This window comes from Onychomys torridus, chromosome X (genome assembly GCF_903995425.1).
Source record: "Onychomys torridus chromosome X, mOncTor1.1, whole genome shotgun sequence".
NCBI lineage: Eukaryota > Metazoa > Chordata > Mammalia > Rodentia > Cricetidae > Onychomys > Onychomys torridus.
Genome location: NC_050466.1, coordinates 116,262,157 through 116,285,747, shown reverse-complemented (window position 1 = coordinate 116,285,747; position 23,591 = coordinate 116,262,157). Strand labels below are relative to the sequence as shown.

Below are 23,591 nucleotides of genomic sequence, written 5' to 3'. Positions count from 1 at the left end.
TCTGGTGTATAGAGCTGGTTCCCAGACAGCTAAAGATACACGGAGAAACTCTGTCTCAAAATTTTTTTTTTCTTAAAGGGCTGGGCATGGTGATTCATGCTGCTATTCCCAGAACTTGGGAGGCAGAGGCAGGTGTATCTCTAAGTGTGGAGGTCAGAGGACAACTAGTAGGAGAGTGGGAACTGGCTCTCTCCTTCCACTGTGTGGGTTCCAGGGACTGAACTCAAGTCCTCAGGCTTGCAGGCAGGTCTGAGGAGTCAGCTTGTTAGCCCATACACATTAAAATGAAGATAAACTATCCTAAATGTCTGAACATGGATAAGAAAAAGCTACAAGCAAAAAGAACACTGATCAGGTGGTATTTCTCAGCCTCTCTCCTACCTCTAACCCTAACCAATGAACTTAGGACAGGAAACACAAAAGAGAAAATCATCTTGACTGCCAGGATCAGAGATACTGGAATGAAGACAGTATAAATAGGAACTTGTCAGATACATACATGCAAGCAAAAACACTCCTACACATAAAACAAATAAATAAATCTTTTTTAAAAAAAGCCTGAGTATGGTGGTACATATCCGTATTCCCAGGAGGATCAAAGCCAATTCAAGACCAGCCTAGTCTACTTAGCAAATTCCAAGTCAACTTCAACTATCTTACTGTGTCTCTACGTGTGTATGTGCTTCTTGTGTTTTTTTCTTTGGGTTTCTCTGTTTGCTTGTATGTTTTGTTCTATTCTGGCTTGTTTATTTGCCTGTTTGTTTTCTAAAGAGAGAGAGAAAGAAGGCATGGAGTGGGATGGGTGGGGAAGTGGGGATGAGAGATGAAGGAGGGGAAATCATGGTCAGAATATACTGTATAGATTATTTTCAATAAAAAAAAAGACACAGTACATTTCCTTTGGAAAGAAAAAGACAAAACAAATAAAAACAAAAAAACTGCCCAAAAAGCAAAACTACTAGGAAACTGATGGCAAACGTATCAGCTCAACATACCAAACTTGCCACTGAGTGCCACATTTAATAAAATATCAAGTGCTTCTGGAGCTAAGCCATTTTTCCAAGCCACGTTTTCCACGGTTTTCAAGTGTTTTTCCAAGACCTTATCTTTATTTAGTGAAGCTTTCTTGGGACCTGGAAAAAGAAACAATATTAAACAATGAGACCATGGAAATTCTTTCAGTGCTCAACCTCAACAATTACAACCCAGGGACTTATTGAAAGGAATAGATTTATGCAATAAACATCTACCTTTTATAAAACAAAAAATAAAACAAAACACCTTCAGAGCCTTTATTACTCAATACTTAGCAGCAATAGAATCTTCAGTGAAGAAAACTTCCATCATGCCCTGACAAGTACATGTACACATGTACACACACACACACACACACACTGAACTTAAATTAAAACCTCTTTCAATACTAGGACAATTCCCAAACTCTACAGTGCAATGAATTACCTAGAAACCTTTGTATATATACATGAGTGGATGTGTGCACCTATTCCTGAGCCATGTATAAGTATGTGTATAGAGGACAGAGGTTGATGCTAGGGATCTTCCTCTATCACTCACCACTTTATTTATTTATTTTGAGACAAAGCTTCGCACTGAACTTGGAGCTCACCAATTTGGCTAGACTATCTGGTAAGTAAGCTACAAAGAGTCTCCTATCTCTGCCATCCCAGTGCTGGCATTACAAGCACACATACCATGCCAAGATTTTTACATGCATACTGGTAATTTGAACTCAGGTCCTTATACTTGCAAAGCAAGTATTTCTTCAACTGGGCCATCTCCTCAGCCTACCTAGAAGCCATTAAAAAGTCACAGTGCCAGGTTACATCCCATACCAACAAAATTCCATGTCTAAGATTAGATGATAAGTATTAGCATGTTTTAAAAGATTCTGAGGCAATCCCAGTGTCTGCCAATCACCATGCTAGGAAGATGTTTTGTCTATAGTACATAATATATTGTCATATGGTAAATTCTCAATAAATGATAAATGACTATTAGATAAAAATTTAATAAACCAAAACATCTTTCCCTTTAAAAAATCTTAATGCTGGACATGGTGGTGCATACCTTTAATCCCAGCACTTAGGAGGAAGAGGCAGGTGGGCCAGCCTGATCTACAAAGTGAGTTCCAGGACAGCCAGGGTAATACAGTGAGACCCTATCTCAAAAAAAGTCTTAAGAAAAAAGACAAGAATTATTTTTGGACAGGTTCCCACTATATAGCCCAATCTACCCTTGAATTTAGGTTCTTCTTACCTCAGCCTTACCCCCCAGTGTTTAAGATTACAGGAGTGTCAGCCACTACATCCAGCAATTAAGACTAAAATATTCTTAGAGAGAAATAGGACTTTTGGGGCTTGGGCGGAAGTTGTAGCTCAGATTCGGGAGTGCTGGGTTCTATTGCCAACTCCACATAAAACAGGCATAGTAATGCATGCATACCCGTAATCTCAGCAATCAAGAGTTAGAGACAGTCAGACTGGGAGTTCAAGGTCTCTCAGCTACATAGTAAGTTCAAGGCCAGCCTGGGATACATAGAGTACCAGTCTCAATGTAAAAAGAAAAGAAAAGAAAAGACCCTGCACTTTCATAAGGAAATCAATGTGCCTTTACCTTTCTGAAAGTATCCTACTGCAATTTGCAGATCATCTTCAGCTTGATCATCAGTGTGTTGACAATCTTCCATGGAATTGCTTTCTTTCAAGACACCCTTCGACTTGCCTGATTTCTCCTTTACCTTCCAGGCTAAGAGATTGGTCTGAAAACTATTACTACCTTGAGAAATTCTGTTTTGTAGCTGGGAGCTTCTAGTATTCCTTTGAGTTGCCATCACTGTATATATGTTCTAGGTAGAAACAAGTACTAAGTTACTATTAATCAGCCAGAGACAATGACCAACCATATTTGCCTGAATTCCCACATGCCACTAGTATTCAATGACAAAGAACCCAGGAGATACAGCCTGTAGGCTTTTTTTTTTTTTAAAAAAGCCCTTGACCGGAACAGAAATAGATTAATAATTTGCCAATGTAATATATATCAGCTAATCTGGCAACATATATTCCCTTTTAAAATGGCTACATTTTGTAAGTACAAAACCATCCCATCTCATAATTGAAATCTTTTTCTACTCCTATTTTATCTACCCCTCCTTGATTTTGCTTTCAATCTTTATACTCTCTTTTTTGTCAGTACTGTGTTAAAACTGCACACTTCCTTGGAGTGGCTGGTGCCCAGGGCTGGGACCTAGAGGCGGAAGTGTGCAGTTTTAACATAGTACTGACAAAAAAGAGAGTATAAAGATTGAAAGCAAAATCAAGGAGGGGTAGATATAACAGGAGTAGAAAAAGATATCACTCATAGAAGGATACTAGATGTAAAACAAAGATGACTAGACTGCTACACAACTCCAGGGAGGTTACCCAGAACACGGGACCCTAGGAAAGACACAGGGATCACCCAATGACAGAGAAATGGATGAGATCTACATGAACAACCTGGATGACAGTGGGAGTAATGAAGGGCAAGGTTCAAAGGAAAGAGAGCTTAGGGGAGCAGGAGATCCCTGCTGGATCAAGAACAGAAAGGGAGAACAAGGAATAACAGACCATGATAAATGAAGACCACATGAGAACAGGAATAGGCAGAGTGCTAGAGAGGTCCCCAGAAATCCACAATGATACATCCTCTGTAGACTGCTGGCAATGGTGGAGAGAAAGCCTGATCTGACCTAGTCTGGTATCAGATGGCCAAACACCCTAACTGTCATGCTGGACCTCTCATCCAATGACTGATGGAAGTGGATGCAGAGATCCTCGGCCAGGCCCCAGGTGGAGTTCCAGGAGTCCAGTTGTCAGAAAGAGGAGGGATTGTAAGAGTGTGAATTGTTGAGACCAAGATTGGAAAAGCACAGGGACAAATAGGCAAATGAATGGAAGCACATGAATTATGAACCAAAGGCTGTGGAGCCCCCAGCTGGATCAGGCCCTCTGGATAAGTGAGACAACTGAATAGCTTGAACTGTTTGGGAGGCATCCAGGCAGTGGGACCGAGACCTATCCTTAGTGCATGAGCTGGCTGTTTGGAACCTTGGACTTACACAGGGACACTTTTCTCAGCCTGGAAGGAGGGGACTGGACCTGCCTGTACTGAATCTACCAGGTTGAATTGAATCCCCAGGGGTGTCTTGACCCTGGAGGAGATGGGAATGGAAGGGAGGGGCTGGGGGAAAGGTGGGGGCGGGAGGGTGGAGGACAGGGGAACCCATGGCTGATGTGTAAAATTAAAACAAAAATATAATAAATAAAAAAGAAAAAAAACCTGTACACTTAAAAAAGCTAACTAGTGCCCAGGGTAGTAACATTATCCATTTATTAATTCACACATTCAATAAGTAATTACTGTGTATCATCTTTATGCCAGATATAAGTCTAGTTACCAGAGCTGTAAAAATAAAACACCATGGTACCAGAATTCATGAACCCTATACTGGGGGACGAGGGTTATAAGCCAATGAATAAGTAAGTGACTAGTGCAGTGAAGTGACAGAAACGGGGTGGAGTAAGAATCTAATTTTGAGTAGGTATTCAGAGAAAGCCTCTTGAATGAGAATGGCCCCCATAGGCCCATGTATTTGAACACTTGATCCCCAGTTGATGGAACTGTTTGGGAAGGATTAGGAGGTGTGGCCTTGTTGGAAGAAGATGTATCACTGGGGGTGGACTTTGAAGTTTCAAAACTCCACAGCATTACCACTTAGCTGTCTGCCTTGTGCCTGTGGATAGGACATAAACTCTCAGCTACTGTTCCAGTGCCATGTCTGACTGCCACAATGATAGTCATGGACTCTACTACCCCCTGGAAGAGTAAGTCTCAAATTACATGCTTTCTTTTATAAGTTGCCTTGGTCATGGTATCTCTTCACCAAGAAAGAAAAGTAATTAAGACATCCCTCTAAAGTGACCTTTAAGGTAAGATCCAAGTATCAAGAAGGAATGTACCATTTGAGGGTGTGGTGGAAGAGTATTTTATAAGAAGAAAAAAGGAAAACATCCAAGCATGAAAGAACTTTGGGTATTAAAGAAAACACATCAACACCAGTGTGAACAGTGTGGAGAGAAAAAGGTAAAGTGAGAGAAGTCAGGATGTTAACAAAGGAGATCATACTGGATCTTGTAGACAAAGAGTAAGGACTCTGACTTTTCAGTATCAAGGGAAACTACAGGAGAAAGAAAACATTAAGACCATTTTATTTTCTGTAGGTAGAAACTAGAGTTCAGGAGTATTGAGAAAACACTTACCAGGCTTTGCCAAAGAAAGCAGATGACTGGCCTGCAGTAGGCTTAACTTGTGTAAAAAAGACTCATGTGTCCTATGAGATGCTCGATTCAGCAGCATATATACTTGGGTAGACTGTTAAAATGAAAAAAAAAAAAAAAAACAGCAGCAACAAAGAATTAGACACAGGTATGAGGGAAACCAAGAATGACTAATAAGGAACCAAGACTGGCTTCTAAGTTTTTATCTTCAAGTGGGAAAATCTATGGGAACAGACAGAATGACATTCAATCTCTTTCCCCTGGAAAAGATGAGACCAGAGCAAGAGAGCCCATATGTTCAAGTCTAAGGGAGGGGAGGTTCAGTGAGGAGAGAGTCCTACATAAGGGCCAGGGAGCAGATTAGTGAGCCCATTAGTAAAACTGATCCAGCGCCTCTTGTGGTTCAAGTCACAGCTGCCCTCCCCCCACCCTGCACCTAACAGCAAACAACTCCCCGACTAGGCCGATTCCTGGGACCACAAAGGAAAATTTGATCCCAGCTACCCTTTTCATGGTAAGTCTCACCCTCGCGGGCTGCGGTACTCCAGAAGATCTCTGTGCCTCCACCCCAAGCCCAGTCGCGCAACAACTCACCTTGAGAACTTCCCTGACCACTCGGCCTCCAGAGCCCAAAAGCCGCCTCTGAGATTCAAAGGCGCCGGCCCCGCCCCGCGCATGCGCTTTGGAGGAGACCGCGACTGCGGAGGAGCGAGTTCAACCGAAAACTAATTGCTTTGAAGCAGGAGGTGGCGCGCGCGAGAGCGGAAAATGACGCGACTCGATGACGCAAGCGGCTAGCCCCGCCCACGGAGGCCTGGGGCGCGCCCCAGCGGGCAGTTGATTTTGAAGTCAGTTGATTGACCGGCGTTCTCCGTGTTCTGAAGTTTGCGTCAGTCATTCTGAGTGAAACAGTGCTAAGTGGCTTGGCGTTGAATTTAAAGTGGTCAAGTGTGGTATTCATTTTGCCCACATTGCTCCCAAATGCCAGGGCTTTGAATCTGCAGAAAAAAGTGAAACTGAAAACTTGACTATAAAGGCGGCATTTCCCCATGCTGTGACTTAAAGGGTCTGTCGCTTTCCAGTGGAGTTCGCGGGAGGGCGGGAGTTAGGGGGGAAGGGATGAACAGTAAGAAGAAACCACAAGAACTGCCTGCTTTTGACAGACGATGGATACAAGTAACTTAAATTTACTAGGAAAGGTCGGGTGGTGGTGGCGGCTGTGCACGCCTGTAATCCCAGCCCTCGGGAGGCAGAGCCAGGCAGATCTCTGTGAGTTCGAGGCCAGCTTGGGCTACCAAGTGAGTTCCAGGAAAGGCGCAAAGCTACACAGAGAAACCCTGTCTTGAAAAACCAAAGGGAAAAAAAAAGAAAGACAGAAAGGAGAGAGAGAAAATTAGGAATAAAAGAGGAAATGTGTAAATGTAATAATGCCTCTCAGCGATTTGAGGCCATAAGATTGTTACAAACTTTATGCAAAATTATACAGGAAAAATTTGCTATCTCAGGCAAGCATAAATAATCAAGGATTAAGTTGAAGTATTTAAGACCAGCTGGAGTTCATGAAGGACTGGGCTCTGTGGAACCATATCTGCAGGATTGCCACGACTCAGGGCATCAGCAGAATACCCAAGAGGAGTTTCAGTGAGGATCCTGTATTGATGGCGTACCAGAAGTCAGAGGCCTTCAACCAGACCAACAATTCATTGCAATGAACATTTGCAAGTAAAGCTGATTGGACAAAAGGGTACACTGCGTGACATGCTGCAGCTCCCAGTGCCACTAGCATGAAATGAAGAGATGTTGGAAAGGCACGAAAGATGGAAGAGCAAAGTGGGGGCGGGGGTTTGTTTGTTTGTTTTGTTTTTAATTAATATTTTTAAAATTTTCATTGGGGGACGCTACAGGGATGAGGGGGCACATATAGGAGGGACTGGGAAATGAGTGAGATCAGAGTGTATGATATAAAATTCCCAAAGAATCAATTACAAAATTACATTAAAAGAAAAAAGGAATCCGGGCAGTGGTGGCGCATGCCTGTAACCCCAGCACTCGGGAGGCAGAGCCAGGCGGATCTCTGTGAGTTCAAGGCCAGCCTGGTCTACAGAGGTAGTCCAGGACAGGCTCCAAAGCTACAGAGAAACCCTGTCTCGAAAAACCAAACCAAAAAAAAAAAAAAAAAAAGAGGAAATGTATAAATGTAATGCCTGCCAGCAACTTGAGGCCGTAAGATTATTACAAACTTTATGCAAAATTATACAGGAAAAATTTGCCATCTCAGGCAAACATAAATAATCAAGGATTAAATTGAAGTATTTGAGATAGACCACAGCAGAAACGACTACCACATCTAACATGGTTTTCAAAGTAGTTTGACAAACCCATTTACACATGCATAAAAATTGAGACTGTCCATTTTTTTCTGATAGCTGCTCTTTAGTAAAATTGAAATTTTTATTGAGCCATTCGTCATGCTTTTAATGATTTAAATATACTCAAGAAGTGTAAACCAGACAGGATTGAGGACTTCGCCCTTCTTTTCCTAGATGAAATGGTACCCTAAGTGATGAAATATCTTTACTTAACATGACAAATTTGTGGCAGTGCAACTTGTCACTTTGTGGACACAGTGTAGTAAAAGACACGGCTTCATATTTATTTAATGAACCTTTGGTTTTTTTCTGAAATAATTTTCCATCTTTTCCTTTGACTCACCTTCCTAACCCTGGAGGTGGTATTGGGATGCTAAGGTGTAAACAAATTTCTAATGGTCTTAGCACAAATAAAATATCACCACACTAAGGCTTTATCCTAAGACTCTAAGGCTTTCGCTCTTACATGGTAATATTCAAAAAGCATGAAGGAACTTAAAAGGATGAGAAAGTTAGCAGCCTCGTTTTTATACTGAGACTATTATATCCTTCTTCTCTTCTTCATCTAGACTTTAGTTTGCTTGTTTGTTTGTTTGTTTGTTTGTTTAAGAGCCTGGAGCTAGGTGTGGTGGCACATACCTTTAATCCAGCACTCGGAAGGAAGAAGTAGATGGATCTTTCTGAGTTCCAGGCCAGCCAGGGCTACACAGTGAGACCTTGTTTCAAAGAGGGGGAGAGAGAGAACAAGTTCCTGGGCTGGGGATAGTGAGTGACACAGGCCTGGCTGCCCAGTATTTGTGAACTAAGGAAGAAGAATCTGTACTTTGAGGCCAGTTCAGGCTACACAGTGAGACCTTGCCTTAAAACAAACAAATACCACCACCAACAAATTCAAGAAATTCACACAGATAGAAGAATCTGAGTCCCTTGATATAGGAATTTTTCTTTCCAGATTTTCAGTCCACAATCCACACTATGTCCTCCAAATTTCAAAAACCTTTATTTTGAAAGAATGAGCGAAAGAAGACAGTTATCAATTACCAAGAACAATGACACTGAAGAAAATACAGTAAGTACTCTCCCCACACACAACCCCCACCCCTTTCCCATCCCTGGCACAATATTAAAACCATCAAAGCACATTTAACAAAGAGAAACAGCAGTATGTAACTATGAAAGCTAATTTCCATACTGCACAATCCAACTAACCCATGTCAAATGTCCTTCCCCTAGTCAAACTCCACCCACTGGAATGCTGAAGAGGTGTAAAATAGACATTTCTGGGTGTATTTTGGACTTTGTTAACATTAACAAAGTTCAGTGACAGATCAATAGTAGTAGAGGACTCATCTGATAGATAAACACTGGATATAGCTTCTCTATTCCAATTTCAGGTTTCAGAAAACCACTAGGGCTGGAGATTCGAACTTTTAACAGGACCAGTGGCTGGTCCCTCAGTGGAAACTGTGGGGAAGGTGTTGGTTCCCCACCGTAGCTGGTTGGCTACTGAGAATAGTGGAAGTGAGGCAGCTTGGTCTTAAAATCAATTTTGACTGTGTCTAGTAAAAGCTTGTTAATTAAATTTCAAACTGTTAGCCAGAGCTCAGTAGGTTGGGCTCAGACAAAGGCAAGGAGAAACCTCCTAGTGCTTCGCTTAAAGAACATATTGGCTGCATATGTCCCTTGTTTGAATTGAACTTGATATTGAGTGTTTCAAACTTGAAAGTTGAACCAGAGGCTGATTAAATTGAAGAAACTCTTCCCATAAAATGGTGAGTTGTTTACAGCTTAACGCAGAGAGGGACTTCCACCCCACATGGAAATAGGTTCTTTGTTTTCTACCAGAATCGGATTCTCTTGACAGGAGGGTTCCTTTAGCCTACATTTGCTGGCATCAATTTATAAAGGGAAGGATACCTGTGCAGGATTAGTTCAAGATCAGAGCCTCCCCTGCACATGCGTGTATACTCACACACATGGCAGTTAAATACATTCCCCCACACATAATCTCACAATCACATGCTTGCTGGAGTCCACCTCACAAATACACCTCAATAGTAGCCGTATACATGAACATGCAGCAAGATGTGAGCATTGCTCCAGAGTGATTAAAGGTGGTGCACGAATGTCAATGTGGGGAGGTCATTTTAGGGTATAGATGTACACAAGCCAACTAACTTGCAGTTTGTATTTTTCTCTTTTCCCCCAAGATAAATAAATCAAATGAAAAACACACACTGATATCTTCTTGGGTGTCAAGGAGGCAACTGCCTAGACGGTCCTAATTTTGCACTTTCAATTTCTTATGACACCTTCACTTTGCCCTGTGGGGCCTTCTCATATAAGGAGGGTTGCTCCTCTGTACTCTCAGGCAAGGCCTTCTTCTCAGAAGACCGGTCTTCAGGCTTGCGGGCAATCAACAGGCGGCATGTAAGCAGGATTCCAAACACCAGAGCATGCGCATAACGTTTGAGAGGATCACCAACCAGCTGGTGGAAGAAAAGCACAGCCAACACCAGCAGGAGCAGGAAGAAGTTGGCCACATCTTTGGGACGCCCGGGTACCAGGGTCATGACGATGCCACAGGCCACTTCAAGAGCGCCAATACTTTTTCGAAGGAGAATGGAATTGATGCCCATTTTCTTTAGCAGAGGAAGGGCTCGGACATAGCTCTTGTAAGCACGTTTCTAGAGTGGGGATATCATAAGGAAACCAATGCATTAATCACAATTTTAACATCAGAATGAAGAAAACACCACCAAGGGTCTTTTTCCCCCTCCCATCACCCTGTCCCTTAAATAAAACCTTGTGAGTAGGATAAGAAAAGAGGCAAGCTGTTTGGGATCTCTGTGATTAAAAATGTAAAAAGTATGGGGCTGGAGAGATGGCTCAGCAGTTAAGAGCACTGGCTGTGTTAAGGCATGGTGGCACATACTTTTAGTCTCAGCACTTGATGGGGGCAAAGGCAGGCTGATCTCTGTGTTCAAGGTCAGCCTGGTCCATGTATTGAATTCCAGGACAACCAGAACTGCATAGTTTGGAGACCCTGGCTCCAAACAGCCACAATAACTAAAAGAGCACTGGGTACTCTTGCAGGGGACCTGGGTTGGATTCCCAGGATCTACATGGTGGCCAGAACCTTTTCTAACTCCAGTTCCATGGGGACCTGTATGTGCACAGACACACATACAGAAGAAAAACACTCATACACATAAAAAAAAATTAGATGGAGCCATCAAACCACAAAGAAGGCCCTCAGCTGACCCAAACCTGCTAGCACCTTGACCTTGGACTTAGCTTTCTGACCTGTAAAAAATAAACCCATGTTGTTTACAAATTGCCAATTTGTAACATTTTGTTATGACAATCTGAATGGACTCAGACAGGCATCAAGAGTAATAATACAGCAAATCTGGTCTCCTAGTACTTTTTAAAGTTGCTGTCTGTAAATCACTAAGAAACTAGAAGAAATTCATCAAACCCATAAAACTGGTCCATGCAATCCATAGCCACACTTTCTAGTACTTGCTTTGTTCAAACCCAAACACAAGACAATGCATGGGAAAGCCTCACAAATTTAGACTTCCATCACTGGAATGTATGGTAGGTTTTTAAAAAGCAGAGTTAAACTGCTTTTAGACTCTACTGAAAATGCTGATCAAATTAAAAGTACAATGTGGCTACAGTTGACAGAGTCGTTGCCTAGCAGGAATGAGGCCCTGGGTTCAATCCCCAGACTGCATGAATCAGGTATGTTGGCACTTGCCTGTAGGCCCAGCACTCCAGTGGTGAAGGCAAGAGAATGAGAAGTTGAATGCCATCCTCAGCTACATAGTTAGAGGTCAGCCTGATATACATGAGACCCCTGTCTCAAAGAACAAACAAATTCTGGTTCCATTCACTGACTCAACGTTTATTCTTTCCATAAACTAGACACTGTACTAAGTATTCTGAATGCAAATATGAATCTTTCACAAAGAAAGCCGTATCTTCGTTTTAATTAATTAATTAATTCTTCTCATATTTTACATCCCAACCACAGTTTTGTCTCCCTCTTCTCCTCCCAGACCCTCCCCATGCCTTGCCTCCCCTCTTTCCCAGACCCACTCCTCCACCTTTCCCTTCAGAAAAGGGCAGCCCTCCTAGGGATATCAACCAAACATGGCATAACAAGTTACAATAAGACTAAGCACATCCCCTCATATCGAGACTGGCAACCCAGTAGGAGGAAAAAGGTCCCAAGAGCAGGCAAAAGAGTCAGAGAGATTCCCCCCACTCCCATTGTTAGGAGTCCCACAAGAACACCAAGCTACATGACCATAAGGTAATATGCAGAGGACCTAGCTCAAATCCATACAGGCTTCCTGTTACTCCAGTCTCTGTGAGCCCCTGTGAGCCCTGCTTAGTTGATTCTGTGAGACCTTACCTTCTTGAAGCTTGAAGTTTAAAAAGAAAAAAATAGACACTGAAATGTGTAAGTGTGTTAAAGTGTTGAGTGTTTCATAAAATAATGTAATGGGTATAGTCATAAAATAATGTAATGGCTATAGTGGAGACACATCAAAGGGAGGGGAGATAATGAAATAGAGGAAAAACATATAGACTGCATGATGGAAAACTTAATTGTGCTATGAAGCTTTGGACTTTGTCCTATAAGACAGTGAAAGCAACATAATCTGATTTTAAGGGATGTCTTTTTAGAGACCATGCAGATGTATTTCAACAGGTACACTTGCAAACAAGGAGATCAAGTGAAATGCTTAAACTAGCAATATAACACACACACACACACACACACACACACACACACACACACACACACACTCAAAAACCCCAAACAAATAAAAAAATATAAAAACAATTCAAAGACTGTAGATGCAAATCAGTTGGTAGAGTGCTAGCCTAGTATGCAGAAGGCTGAATAAATTGGGTATGTTGACACATACCTGTTAATCCTAGCTTGGGAGGAAGAGGCAGGAGGATCTGAAGGTCAAGGTCATCCTCAGCTACAAACTGGGTTGGAGGCCAAACAGACATGAGATCCTGTCTATTAAAAAAAAAAAGAGAGAGAGAGAGAGGAAAAGGAATTTTAGAACCCACAAATAAGAAAGAAAATAGGTGAATTGTCTTTATGCATCTTATTTTACTTAATATGATCTCCAGTTGCATCCATTTTCCAGCAAATGACATAATTCCATTCTCCTTTATTGCTCAATAAAACTCCATACTATAGCTGGGTGGTGGTGGCACAGGCCTTTAATCCCAGCACTGGGGAGGCAGAGCCAGGAGGATATCTGTGAGTTTAAGGCCATCCTGGTATACAGAGCGAGACCCAGGACAGGCACCAAAACTACACAGAGAAACCCTTTCTTGGAAAAACAAAAAACAAAAAAACAAAACCCAAAAAACAAACAAACAAAAAAAAACCCTCCATACTGTAAGAAGAGACTTCTGCCCAGGAGGAGAAAGGAGAGGGAGATCTGTGATTGGCATGTAAAATGAATAAAAATTTCCTTCATAAAAAATAAAAAATAAAAAAATAAATGGACCATGTAAATTTGTGCATTAAAAAAAAGATGAGACTTCTAGGGGCTCAGCAGTTAAGAGCATGTACTGCTCTTCCAGAAGACCCAAGTTCAATCCCCAGCATCCATGTGGGGTAGCTCACAGCTACCTGTGACTACAGCTCCAGAAGATTCAAAGCCTCTGACCTCCATAGGCACCTACAGTCATGAGATCATGAGATCAGTACATACAACACACATACACAGAGAGAGAGAGAGTTTTCAAAGGCACCAAATGAAGGACTAGTAAGGTAAGGCCTGTAGACTGAAGAAAAGTTAAGCTTACATCTCTATTAGATGTTTTTCACTATTCCTTACTATAGCATATATTTGCTAGGTATTGTAAGTAATCTATAGATGGGAATATGTACATAAATAATGTAAATACTAGATCATTTCAAGTGAGACTTGAGCATCCAAGGATTTGGTATCACTCCACTCTTGTTCCTACCCTGCTCCTGAGCATGTGAAAAAAATGTTAGCCATAGTTCTTCCTTCCTCTTCTCACCTTAGGTTAGAGCAAGGAATTTTTGGGGTGAAATTGAAAGAGAGATTTGCCAGGTACAGTAAATTCTAGGTCCAAGGAAGCCAGAGCCACATGAGCAGAACTCAGCTCTGAGTTACAGATGTTGCTGAGAAGTCTGCCCTTTTCCTCCATGGTTAACCTGCATGCACACCACTTGCCTCCACCACACCCCCACCTCTTTATCCTGGTGATAGATCCAAGGGCTTCTTTAACATTTATGAGGACCATTTTCTCTCCATTTCTTTTCAAGACAGTTTCATGTAGCCCAGGGTGGCTTCAATATGTAGCTAAGGGTGGTCTTGTACTCCTGACCCTTCTCTCTCTCTCTCTCTCTCTCTCTCTCTCTCTCTCTCTCTCTCTCTCTCCCTCTCCAGGATCTCCTGTAACCTAGGCTAGCCTCAATAAGTAGCTGAGGATACCTTTGAATTCCTCTTCTTCATGCTGATACCTCCCAAGTACTAAGATTACTAGAGTGAGTCACAAAGCCCACCATGTTCATTTTCAAAAGGACCACTCTTAATTAACACTATGGTTTTCAAGGAGGAATTCCTAAATCCTCAAGTGTGAGCTTCTGGAGGATGCACAGAGAGGAGAAGATAAGTTTCTTAGAGATCCTACAGTCCCTTCAGGTCCCAGAATTTCCAGATATGCTCTGAGTAGTGTCTCCAAATGTCACCCCCCCAACATGAATCACTTAACATTCAAGAATAGATTCTTATCAATGGTGTTGTGGAATCTCAAAGCAACCATCTTCCTGTACCTGTAACCACCCCCAGAGGAAACCTTATTTTCAGCATTGGGAATCAAACCCAGGGCCTCATACATGAAGCTAGATAAATGTTCTACCATTGAACCCTTGTTGCTTCTTTCTTTCCTCTTCTTTTGAAGGAGAAAACTGAATGTGGGTAAGGCATTTCATCACATATTTAGTTCTAAGCTGAGCAGACACACATAGGACCTATTACCCATGACTCCAAATGGAGACTGTACAGTTCATTAGAAATGTGATAATAGTGATGTTATAGGGAGCCTAGTGTTCTTTCTGCTGTAGAGTAGAAGAAACACATCAAAAGACTCCTACCATTGCCAGCCACTTTCTTAATGTTTGGGGCAGGCCACCTCACGTCTAACAATAGAAGTGTCCTATATCATGAATCTGTAGTAACAAGAGCCCTAAAGGCATTAGTGGTATTGATGGTAAAAATAAAGAGAGCTGACTGACTCACTTCCCAAAAAGGCTGTTACAATTCATTTCTTTATGTCTACTTTTATTTTTCCATTCAAATGAAGCAGACCCTGAAACCATAGTTCCTGAAGAGGCCAAGAAGTGGGAAACAAAAGTGTTTAGTCATATGTTTCAAATCTCTTCAAAGGCAATCATGCAGCCGTTTCCTCAGACCTGTATTTGTTTTGTTGCTTGGATAAAACTACAGGTATTGCCAGGCGGTGGTGGCACATGCCTTTAATCCCAGCACTCGGGAGGCAGAGCCAGGCAGATCTCTGTGAGTTCAAGGCCAGCCTGGGCTATAGAGCGAGATCCAGGAAAGGCGCAACGCTACACAGAGAAACTCTGTCTCAAAAAACCAAAATAAAAACAACAACAACAACAAAAGAAACTACAGGTATCTTATTGCCTCAGTTTCCCCTTTTATAAATTAGATGATTATTTTGGAAATGTAATCAGAGATTTATAGTACCATAGCTTCAAGTGAGAGTCACACACACACACACACACACACACACACACACACACTGTTAGAACTCAGGACAGTGAAGTAACCCTTAGGAGGGCATAGGATGTGATGGAGCACTAGTCATCTACTTCCAGTGGGTACATACTCACATGGGGATATTCTGACATTTTCTGGAACTGTACGATTATGTGTCATCTGTATGTTATACTCCAATAAAATTTACAGGGAGAAGTCTATGAGAAGTGAAAGAGTGTACCTACAAAAATATATTCTGCCTAAAAGTCTCAGCCTAGTTACTATCTTAGACCACAGAAAACCTACACAAGTGCTGCAAAATTTGCTGACTCACGTATGACTTTCATGAATTTTTGTAGAAAAAAAAAGCCCCTTGTGAATCATAGAGCATTATTTGAATGTAATAAAAAGCTCATCCCATTAAATTGCCAACTATTCATATGAATGATAAGCACCTTTTCAGTGCTTTCCACTTTCCATTGTCATTTATACTTACCTAAAGAGGACTCTAACAAACCTGGTCCCATTAAGCTTCGTAGAGCAAGTGAATCTGTCCTCTGCTGTTAAGTCAAAACCACTCTGAAACAAAGTCAGATGTTGGCCAAACTGAGAGTCTATCAGATTCCTGACATAGCTTTGATGTAATGTGTATAGTTCAGCTTGTGTGACTAGCTGTGTGAACTAAGCAAGCCACGTCACATCTCAGGGTCTATTTTCTCTCTAAGGGAATAGATATACTGCAACACTTCCAAGAAGTCTAAGCATCGGTGAATTACTACCCTATTACCTAGTTGGAAAGCAAGTAATGGCACTGATTGGAAGCATAAAAGATTGCCTATGGACATTAAATAAACTGCACAAACATATTGGGAATGTCTTATTAGGGTTACACAAACAAGGGAACTTTTAACTAACTACAGATAACCAAATTAACAGAATCAACAAATCGTTTCTGTGAGGGGATACAAGGAATCAGAGACTTACTCCATGATTCCCAGGGTCCAAATCCTTTGGCCTCTTTGCGACAGTATTTTGGTGTTTTCTTACTAATACATATGTAGTCTCCTGTACTCACAGGCTAGAACTAGCACTAAAAAAAGCTGAGTACAAATTGCATGCAAGTTAGCCATTCATATACCCCCAGTCCCTGCACAGGAAACTGCTTAGCAGCATCTGTAAGCACTGTCTCTCAATTCAAGTGAACTAATGAGGCATTCAGTCAAGGGCGTCTCCGATCATGCAGGATTCACTTGGGGTATAGAAGACTGTATAATAACACTTCCTTAATCTGGGGGAGGTATGAGACAACACATACCAAGTGGATTATTCAGAGATGCATGTGCTAATTCTGTAGGAGACTCACTGTGCATTACACTGCAGAACCTGGATTCTTCAATACTATCTGATTGCATAAAGGTCTGTTCACAAGAGCACAAGGAAGCACATTTTGTTCTTCTATGCACTCGATTCTAGCCCTTTAAATGACCATTCAAATTAGTTAGAAAACCACTGCATAAAATGGAGTCAATTATCAGCATCACTTACTCAAAGATTTCCTTGAATACCTACTGTAGCAAGCACTGTACCAGACATTATAAACATGCTGTCTCAGCTAAGGTTTACAACCTTTTGAGGTAGAAATTCTTACGCCCATGTTACAAACAAGGAAACCAAGAGTGCCAGAATTCTAACTCTGGCTTGAATGAATCCAAACTCTGCACTCTTCCCACTAATTTTCCCTGTATTCTCCAGTTAAGCCAGAAGAAAAGTTCATAGTCTTTTGTTTGTTTGTTTTTTAGCTCTTCCTTCAGTTATTCTTCATAGAGGGAATAATATCTAAGATAACATAATAGCTCTATTTATTTTCTTATTGAGACAGGGTCTCTCTATGTAGCCCAGGCTGGCCTTCAATTTATAGAGATTCACTTGCCTCTGCTTCTCAAATGCTGGGATTAAAAGTGTGCTCCACATGTCTAGCATATAAAGGCTTTAAAACAGAGATAAAAATAGACAGAAGAGAAATGTATAAGTATAAATTTTGAAAAATTGGTTCAGAAATAAAACAACCTCCCAAAATATAGATTGGGAAATTGAACTCATACAAAAAAGGAAGAAGAATGTTGTGTATTTTTAAGAGTCAATTGTAGGTTTTATCAACCAAAAAAAAATTCAATGATCCCTTACACATATGCTTTCCAATCTCTTCTCTAACAACAGTGTTCCCTATGATCTTGGATGAATCATTAAACCTGGTGTGCTTCAATTATCCATTAGTAAAACAGAAAGGTCTAATTAAATGAATCTACCACACAGAGATGTTCTAAATAAATAACATAACTACACCAGCACCACCCATCACCACCTTGAAATCTTATGAGAAATACCACTGCAGTCAATATATGACAAACCCCGCCAGTGCAGTCACTCAGAAATGAGAAATAATCATTCCATCTTTCCTAAGCTTGGTGTTCTGAAGGGCTAGTGACCCCCTCTCAGAAACAAGCAATGGTTCCTGAACTGTGTAATCCAGAATAAACCAGAAAAGACTGAAGGATGGTGATGAGGCCATGCTACAATGACTCACTTGAATCATTCATTCACCCTTCCATCCCACAAATATATATATGTATATGTGTATATAATATATTTTTTGAGAATATGTATTATTTTGAGAATATTCTCCAAATATATAGATATATGCTTTTGGAGACAGTGTCTTGCTATGTAGCCCAGGCTAACCTGGAACTTCCAAGTTTTTTTCCTTAGCATACTGAGTGCTGTCCACAAATGTATACTGAGCACATTCTGTTCAAGAACTGAATACTGCCTCCCTTTCATATGGGCTCAAGATTAACGCTGGGACAAGCCTGAGCACTATGCAGCGGGCCCTATGCCATCAGCAGCCACACAGCCTGACACTCAGTGCAGGAGGAGACCCTGGGAAAGAGCAGTCTGAAAATCCTCTATAAGCTTCATACCACTGCGACATCTACCTTCCAGTGAGATAGATTTCCACCCTCCAAAAGCCCCATAGCACAGAAACACAGAAGTGAGCTCTCTCTCTCTCTCTCTCTCTCTCTCTCTCTCTCTCTCTCTCTCTCTCTCACACACACACACACACACACACACACACACACACACACACAATTGTTCCCTACTGCTCTGTTAGAGTATACCAATTTAAATCTGTTTCTGTATATGCCAGGAGATCTTCAGGCTGTTTTCTCTTCCTTTCATTAGGCTGCAATAGACAGCTCCACTCCCTAGGAAGAAGCTCACTCTAAACCCATTTGTGGCTAGTACTCCTCATGAGCTCCTGCCAAGCTGGTAGGAAGCTTCCCGGTGGTGACTCCATCTTAGCCGAATTGCCTGCAGAGCTTAACACTGTACTTAGGGTGCAGCTTGGGGGTCCTCTAAGGCAGCTGGGCAAGGTTCAGAGTATAGGAAGCATAGTGAAGAAAGCTATGTTCCTAAAGAAAGGGAAAGCTGAAAATACCTCTGCTCTGATGCACACGCACAAATGTCTAAATAAACGTACATATGAAAAGTAAAGCAAGAGCACATTCGTGCATTTAAAAATCAAACCCTAAACTAGTACAGCCAAGACAAAAGCATAAAAGCACTCCCCTCCACTGCTTCCCTGTCTTCCAACCTCTTCAAGCCCTTTGGTGGCTTCTGCCACCTCACCCGACCCCCTTCCCCAATGCAGGCAGCCTTGGCTACTTATTTTGACCTGCTTTCAATTCCATCTGGTCTAACATACTGGGAGGAGGGGAGATGAGGAGAAGCATATTAGGATTTGCCACTGGGGTTAGACCTAAGCCACCTTCCCCCACCCAAGAGTAATCCTGTGGTAAGGAAGAAACAGAAAGCTCAAGCCAGAGCTGTGTGCAAGTATTTTCTGAACATTTACAATCTGCCAGACTTCATCCTTTTGCAGCTCATGTTGAGGGGCCTTGGAAAGCTCTGCAGGGGTTTCTAGGAGAGCAATTAATCCCCCTCAGTGTATGAGGCTATTCCTTCCCACCTTAGCCCTAAAGGAGAGACCCTCTTGCCTCTTTTCTCTCTTTCTCCTGTTCTTCCCTTAGCTCATTTCCATCTTGACCTTGAGAGCAGAGTAATGTGCTTACTCCCATAACTGGCACTCTGGCAAAAGCTTCTAGAAGCAGGCTCCCTACAACCGGGGCGGGGAATCGAATAGGCAAAGTGACAGGGGCGGAGGTGAGAGACCGAAAGTGCTGGAAACATCTCTTGCTATCTCCTAGTACTCCACTACCTAAGTCCTCCTCGCTCCTAACTGGGGAAGGCGGCCCAGCCCCCAGTTTGCAGAGCTGTTTTGGCCAGTCCCCTTCGGGCATTCCAACTCTGCAGAGAGGAAACCTGCAGAGGGCCTGGTTCAGGGCAGCCGCCAGAGGCAAGGTGGGGATTACAGGCGGGGCTGCAGGCGAGTCAGAACAGACTTGACAAATTTTGTAGATTAGCCTTCACTCAAAATAAAATAAAACAAAACATCCAGCTTTCCCCTCCAGGGAAGGGGCAGAAGCAGAAGCAGCTCAGTGACCTTTATTTGGGGCAAGACTGCTTTGTCTCCAACATCCAGATCGTACCTAGGCGCCTAAAGGAATACTGTCAGCTCTGCACACGGGATGAGGAAGAATACCTAGCCAGCCCCTGCGAACAGCTAGCTTTAGGAACCCGTCTCCTCACCCCACCCCCAGCTTTTCTTCTCTTTCCCCTTTGTTCCTCCCTAAAATATATAAACTCTGGCCCGCTAAACTCTTTGCTTAGAGGGAAAGACTCAGACTTGCAGACTGGCTGTGGCTGGGACTTTGGGTGTGTGCTGGGAAAAGGGACGGGCTCGTTGATGACAGGTGCTATGCAGGTCTCAGCCCCCTGCTTGACTTAAAATTGGGGGTCCTCGCTGGGCAGCCCCTCCCCCAACTGGCATGCAGTGGTACCAAAACAGTTGCTCCCAGCACAGCCCACAATGAAATCGCTCCTGTCCAGCTGTTCCTTCCGAGCTGTAAAGTTGTTAGGGAGAAGGGAGGGTCCGGGGCTGAGGGAGAGGTTAAGAGAAAGGCACCGGAGCGGAGAAAGAAAGGAGGAGAGGTAGTCACAATCCCATTGGGGTGCGCTCCTCATTGCTCCTTTATATCACTTACCATCTCACTGTAGGCATCCTTGCTGAGTCTGGGGGTCAACTTGATGGTCCCCATGAAAACAAAGAAAAGTCCCAGGGCCACTGAGAGGGCCACGATAGTTACGGTTCGAGGGGATGCCATGGGGTCGCCAAAGCAGGTCCCAACTAATCCTTCTGCTTTGCGCAGCCGGGCTGTCAAGGCGCAGGCAGTTAGCACAGGGAGAGCTAGAGGCACGCTGCGGAGGCAGCAGGCAGAGAGAATGACAAAGGGAGAGGAGGGAGCTGGAGAGAAAAATTGAGAGATCGAGATTCAACCACTCTCACTACAACAATCGCTGGGTCCTAATGCCCTACGATTGCACCTCCCTGGCATAAAGGACCGTGAAGAAGTTCAAAGAAGCCCTTAACCGAGACGGCAACTTTCAATTCCTAAGTGCAAAGAAGGCAGTTTATGCTTCGAGTTCAGCACCACGAATGAGGAGTTTCGAGAGACGTCCTTTGTACTGTTTTAATCCCCTCATACCTCCCCTCCCCTCATTCACTCCCCAATTCAAACCTCATCATTTCCTTCAATCAAACCATAGGCTTTCATGAAGTCATTGGTGTCTGGAAGTGCTAACACTCAAGCACGAAGCTGCAAGCCCCACCTGGTGGCTCAAGCCTGGAATCCCAGTATTTTAGTGGCTTGGGGCAGGAGGATGGTGAGTTCTGGACCAACCTGGGCTACATCGATAGTTCAAGGCCACCCTGAACTACTTGCCAAGAGCCCCTCTGAAAAAAATCATCCTCCCAAAAAAAGAAAAGAGAAAAATTGTAAATCCATTAAGTTCTCCGGATTGACAGCAACTGAAGATGGAATTATCTTCTACTTACTTAAAAACCATGTTATGGTTAGTATTTAAAAACTTTGTCATAGGGCTGGAGACCTAGCTCAGTTTGTAGAGTGCATGCTACATGATCCCCCAGACACACGTTTTTTGTTTTTGTTTTTGTTTTTTTTTTCATTTTGATCCTATCTCTCAAAGATTTATCTTTCAGTGGGCCCCACTGCCAGGTGCTATCCCACTCACTGCCCCATCCTACCAGAGCATTCCTGCCATTCAGGCTTTTGATCACTCCTCTTTCTCCTCCTTACTAGCCATTAGGTTATTGCCTTTACTCTTCAAAGGTTATTCTTTTTTTTTATAATTTTTTTTTTTTTTTTTGCGGGGGGAGCTGAGGATCGAACCCAGGGCCTTGCGCTTGCTAACGCTGAGCTAAATCCCCAACCCCAAAGGTTATTAGATTGCACAAGAATGGTCAGTGGTCAGAGGGAGGTGTGTCTCTTTGCTAGGGCAGAGGGTAACTGGGCATGCTGGGTGGTGATCACCCCAGGTCTGATTGGAGCTCACCCCGGAGAGATCAGCTGGACCCCAGAGGTACTGCTCAAGCAGGGAGGTGAAAATCCTGAATCTTGTTGTTCCCTTCCTGTCGCTGTGCTAAACATTGTGATGAAACAGCGACTTGGGAGGACAGAGTTTATTTCAGCTTATACTTTATGACCTGTCATTGAGGGAAGCCAGGGCAGGAGCTAAGGCAGGAGCCTTGATCCAGGAACTGAAGCAGAGGCCCTGGAGGAATGCTGCTTACTTAGCTGGGTCCCCTGGCTGGCTTGGCAACCTTCTTTGTCCAACCCAGGACCACCTGCTCAGGGATGGCATTGCTTACAGTGGGCTGGGTCCCCTTCTATCAATTGGCAATCAAGAAAATGCTCTACATACGTACCCACAGGACACTCTGAGGCAATTCTTTCCCCAAAGTTCTCTCTTCTCAGATGCCAAGTTGACATCCAAGATTAGCCTCCACAAGTCTATACCCTCACTATGACTCAGAGGCCTCTCTCCGTCTTAGTCACCAATTCTTAATACTCCTCCCACCTAGCCAGTCCAAGCTGGGCTGAGTGCCTTCGATCTCTAACCTCAACACTCACTCAGAAACCTGAGGTGTGAGGAGTGCTATGATTTCAAAGCCATCCTAAGCTACAGAGTAAATTTCAGACCTGTCTGGGCTATAGTATAAGACTCTGCCTCAAAAATAAACAAACAAAAAGTATTTGGAGGAGGACGAGGAGGAGGAGGAAGAAGAAGAAGAAGGGGGGAAAGTAAATACTACAGAATCAGTACAAATTCCTTTCAAGGAGCTTGCCTTCCTGCCAATGTTATCCCTACTCTACTGTGACAGACTATCCGAGGAAAGCAGCTTAAGAGTCTATTTGCTCACAGTTTCAGGGCACAGCCCATCATGGTAGAGAAGGCATTGAGCAGGATATGAAGTAGCTGCTCACATTACATCTAAAGTCAGGAACCAGAGAGTGAGGATGCTCAGTTGGATCGCTCCATCTCCCCCCTTTCTGGGCCTCCAGTCACGTAAACTTTCTGGGGGCTGGGGAGATAGATAGCTCAGTGGGTGAAGTGATTATTGTACATGCGCGAAGGCCTGAGTTCATTTCCAGGCGCCCAGACAAAATCCAAGTGTGGCAGCTCACACCTATAACCCCATCATAGTGTAAAGAGCACAGGAGGAGCATGGGATAAGGAAAATCTAGATAACTGGAGACAGGTAGATCCTGAGGGCTGTCTGTCTGTCTGTCTCGCTGGCTGTATAGACAAAATAGTGAGTTCCAGATTCAATGGAGACCCTATTTCAACATATAAGGTGGTAAAGCAGTTGAGAAAGATATTCTGACATCATCCTCTAGCCTCCATAGTACCCATTCAGGCACATATACTACACACACACACACACACACACACACACACACACACACACACACACACCCCACAGGAAAAAAGAAACATTGGAAACATCCCTATAGACACACCCAGAGGTGTGTTTCCATGATGATTCTAAATCCCATCAAGTTTATAAGGAAGTTTAACTATCACAACAGGTACCCTGAGTCTGA

The 23,591-nt window shown here is 42.9% G+C and overlaps 2 protein-coding genes across 2 annotated transcripts in view; both read right to left on the bottom strand.

Moving 5' to 3' along the window:
* Cenpi (centromere protein I) overlaps positions 1-5,992 on the bottom strand; it is a 55,707-nt gene extending 49,715 nt beyond the window's left edge. The window contains exons 1-4 of the mRNA XM_036175045.1: positions 5,934-5,992; positions 5,322-5,433; positions 2,635-2,866; positions 996-1,133 (exon numbers count right to left, since the gene is read on the bottom strand). Coding sequence (XP_036030938.1) covers positions 996-1,133; positions 2,635-2,851 — 355 coding nt within the window. The 5' untranslated portion in view covers positions 2,852-2,866; positions 5,322-5,433; positions 5,934-5,992. The remainder of the gene's footprint in view (positions 1-995; positions 1,134-2,634; positions 2,867-5,321; positions 5,434-5,933) is intronic.
* A 2,697-nt stretch (positions 5,993-8,689) lies between these two features.
* Positions 8,690-20,941, bottom strand: Tmem35a (transmembrane protein 35A). Its single transcript, XM_036175714.1, has 2 exons — positions 20,670-20,941; positions 8,690-10,395 (listed from the first exon to the last, which is right to left on the bottom strand). The coding sequence occupies exons 1-2, from the start codon at positions 20,787-20,789 to the stop codon at positions 10,012-10,014; spliced, it is 504 nt and encodes a 167-aa protein (XP_036031607.1). The 5' UTR covers positions 20,790-20,941; the 3' UTR covers positions 8,690-10,011.
* Between the last annotated feature and the right edge of the window lie 2,650 nt (positions 20,942-23,591).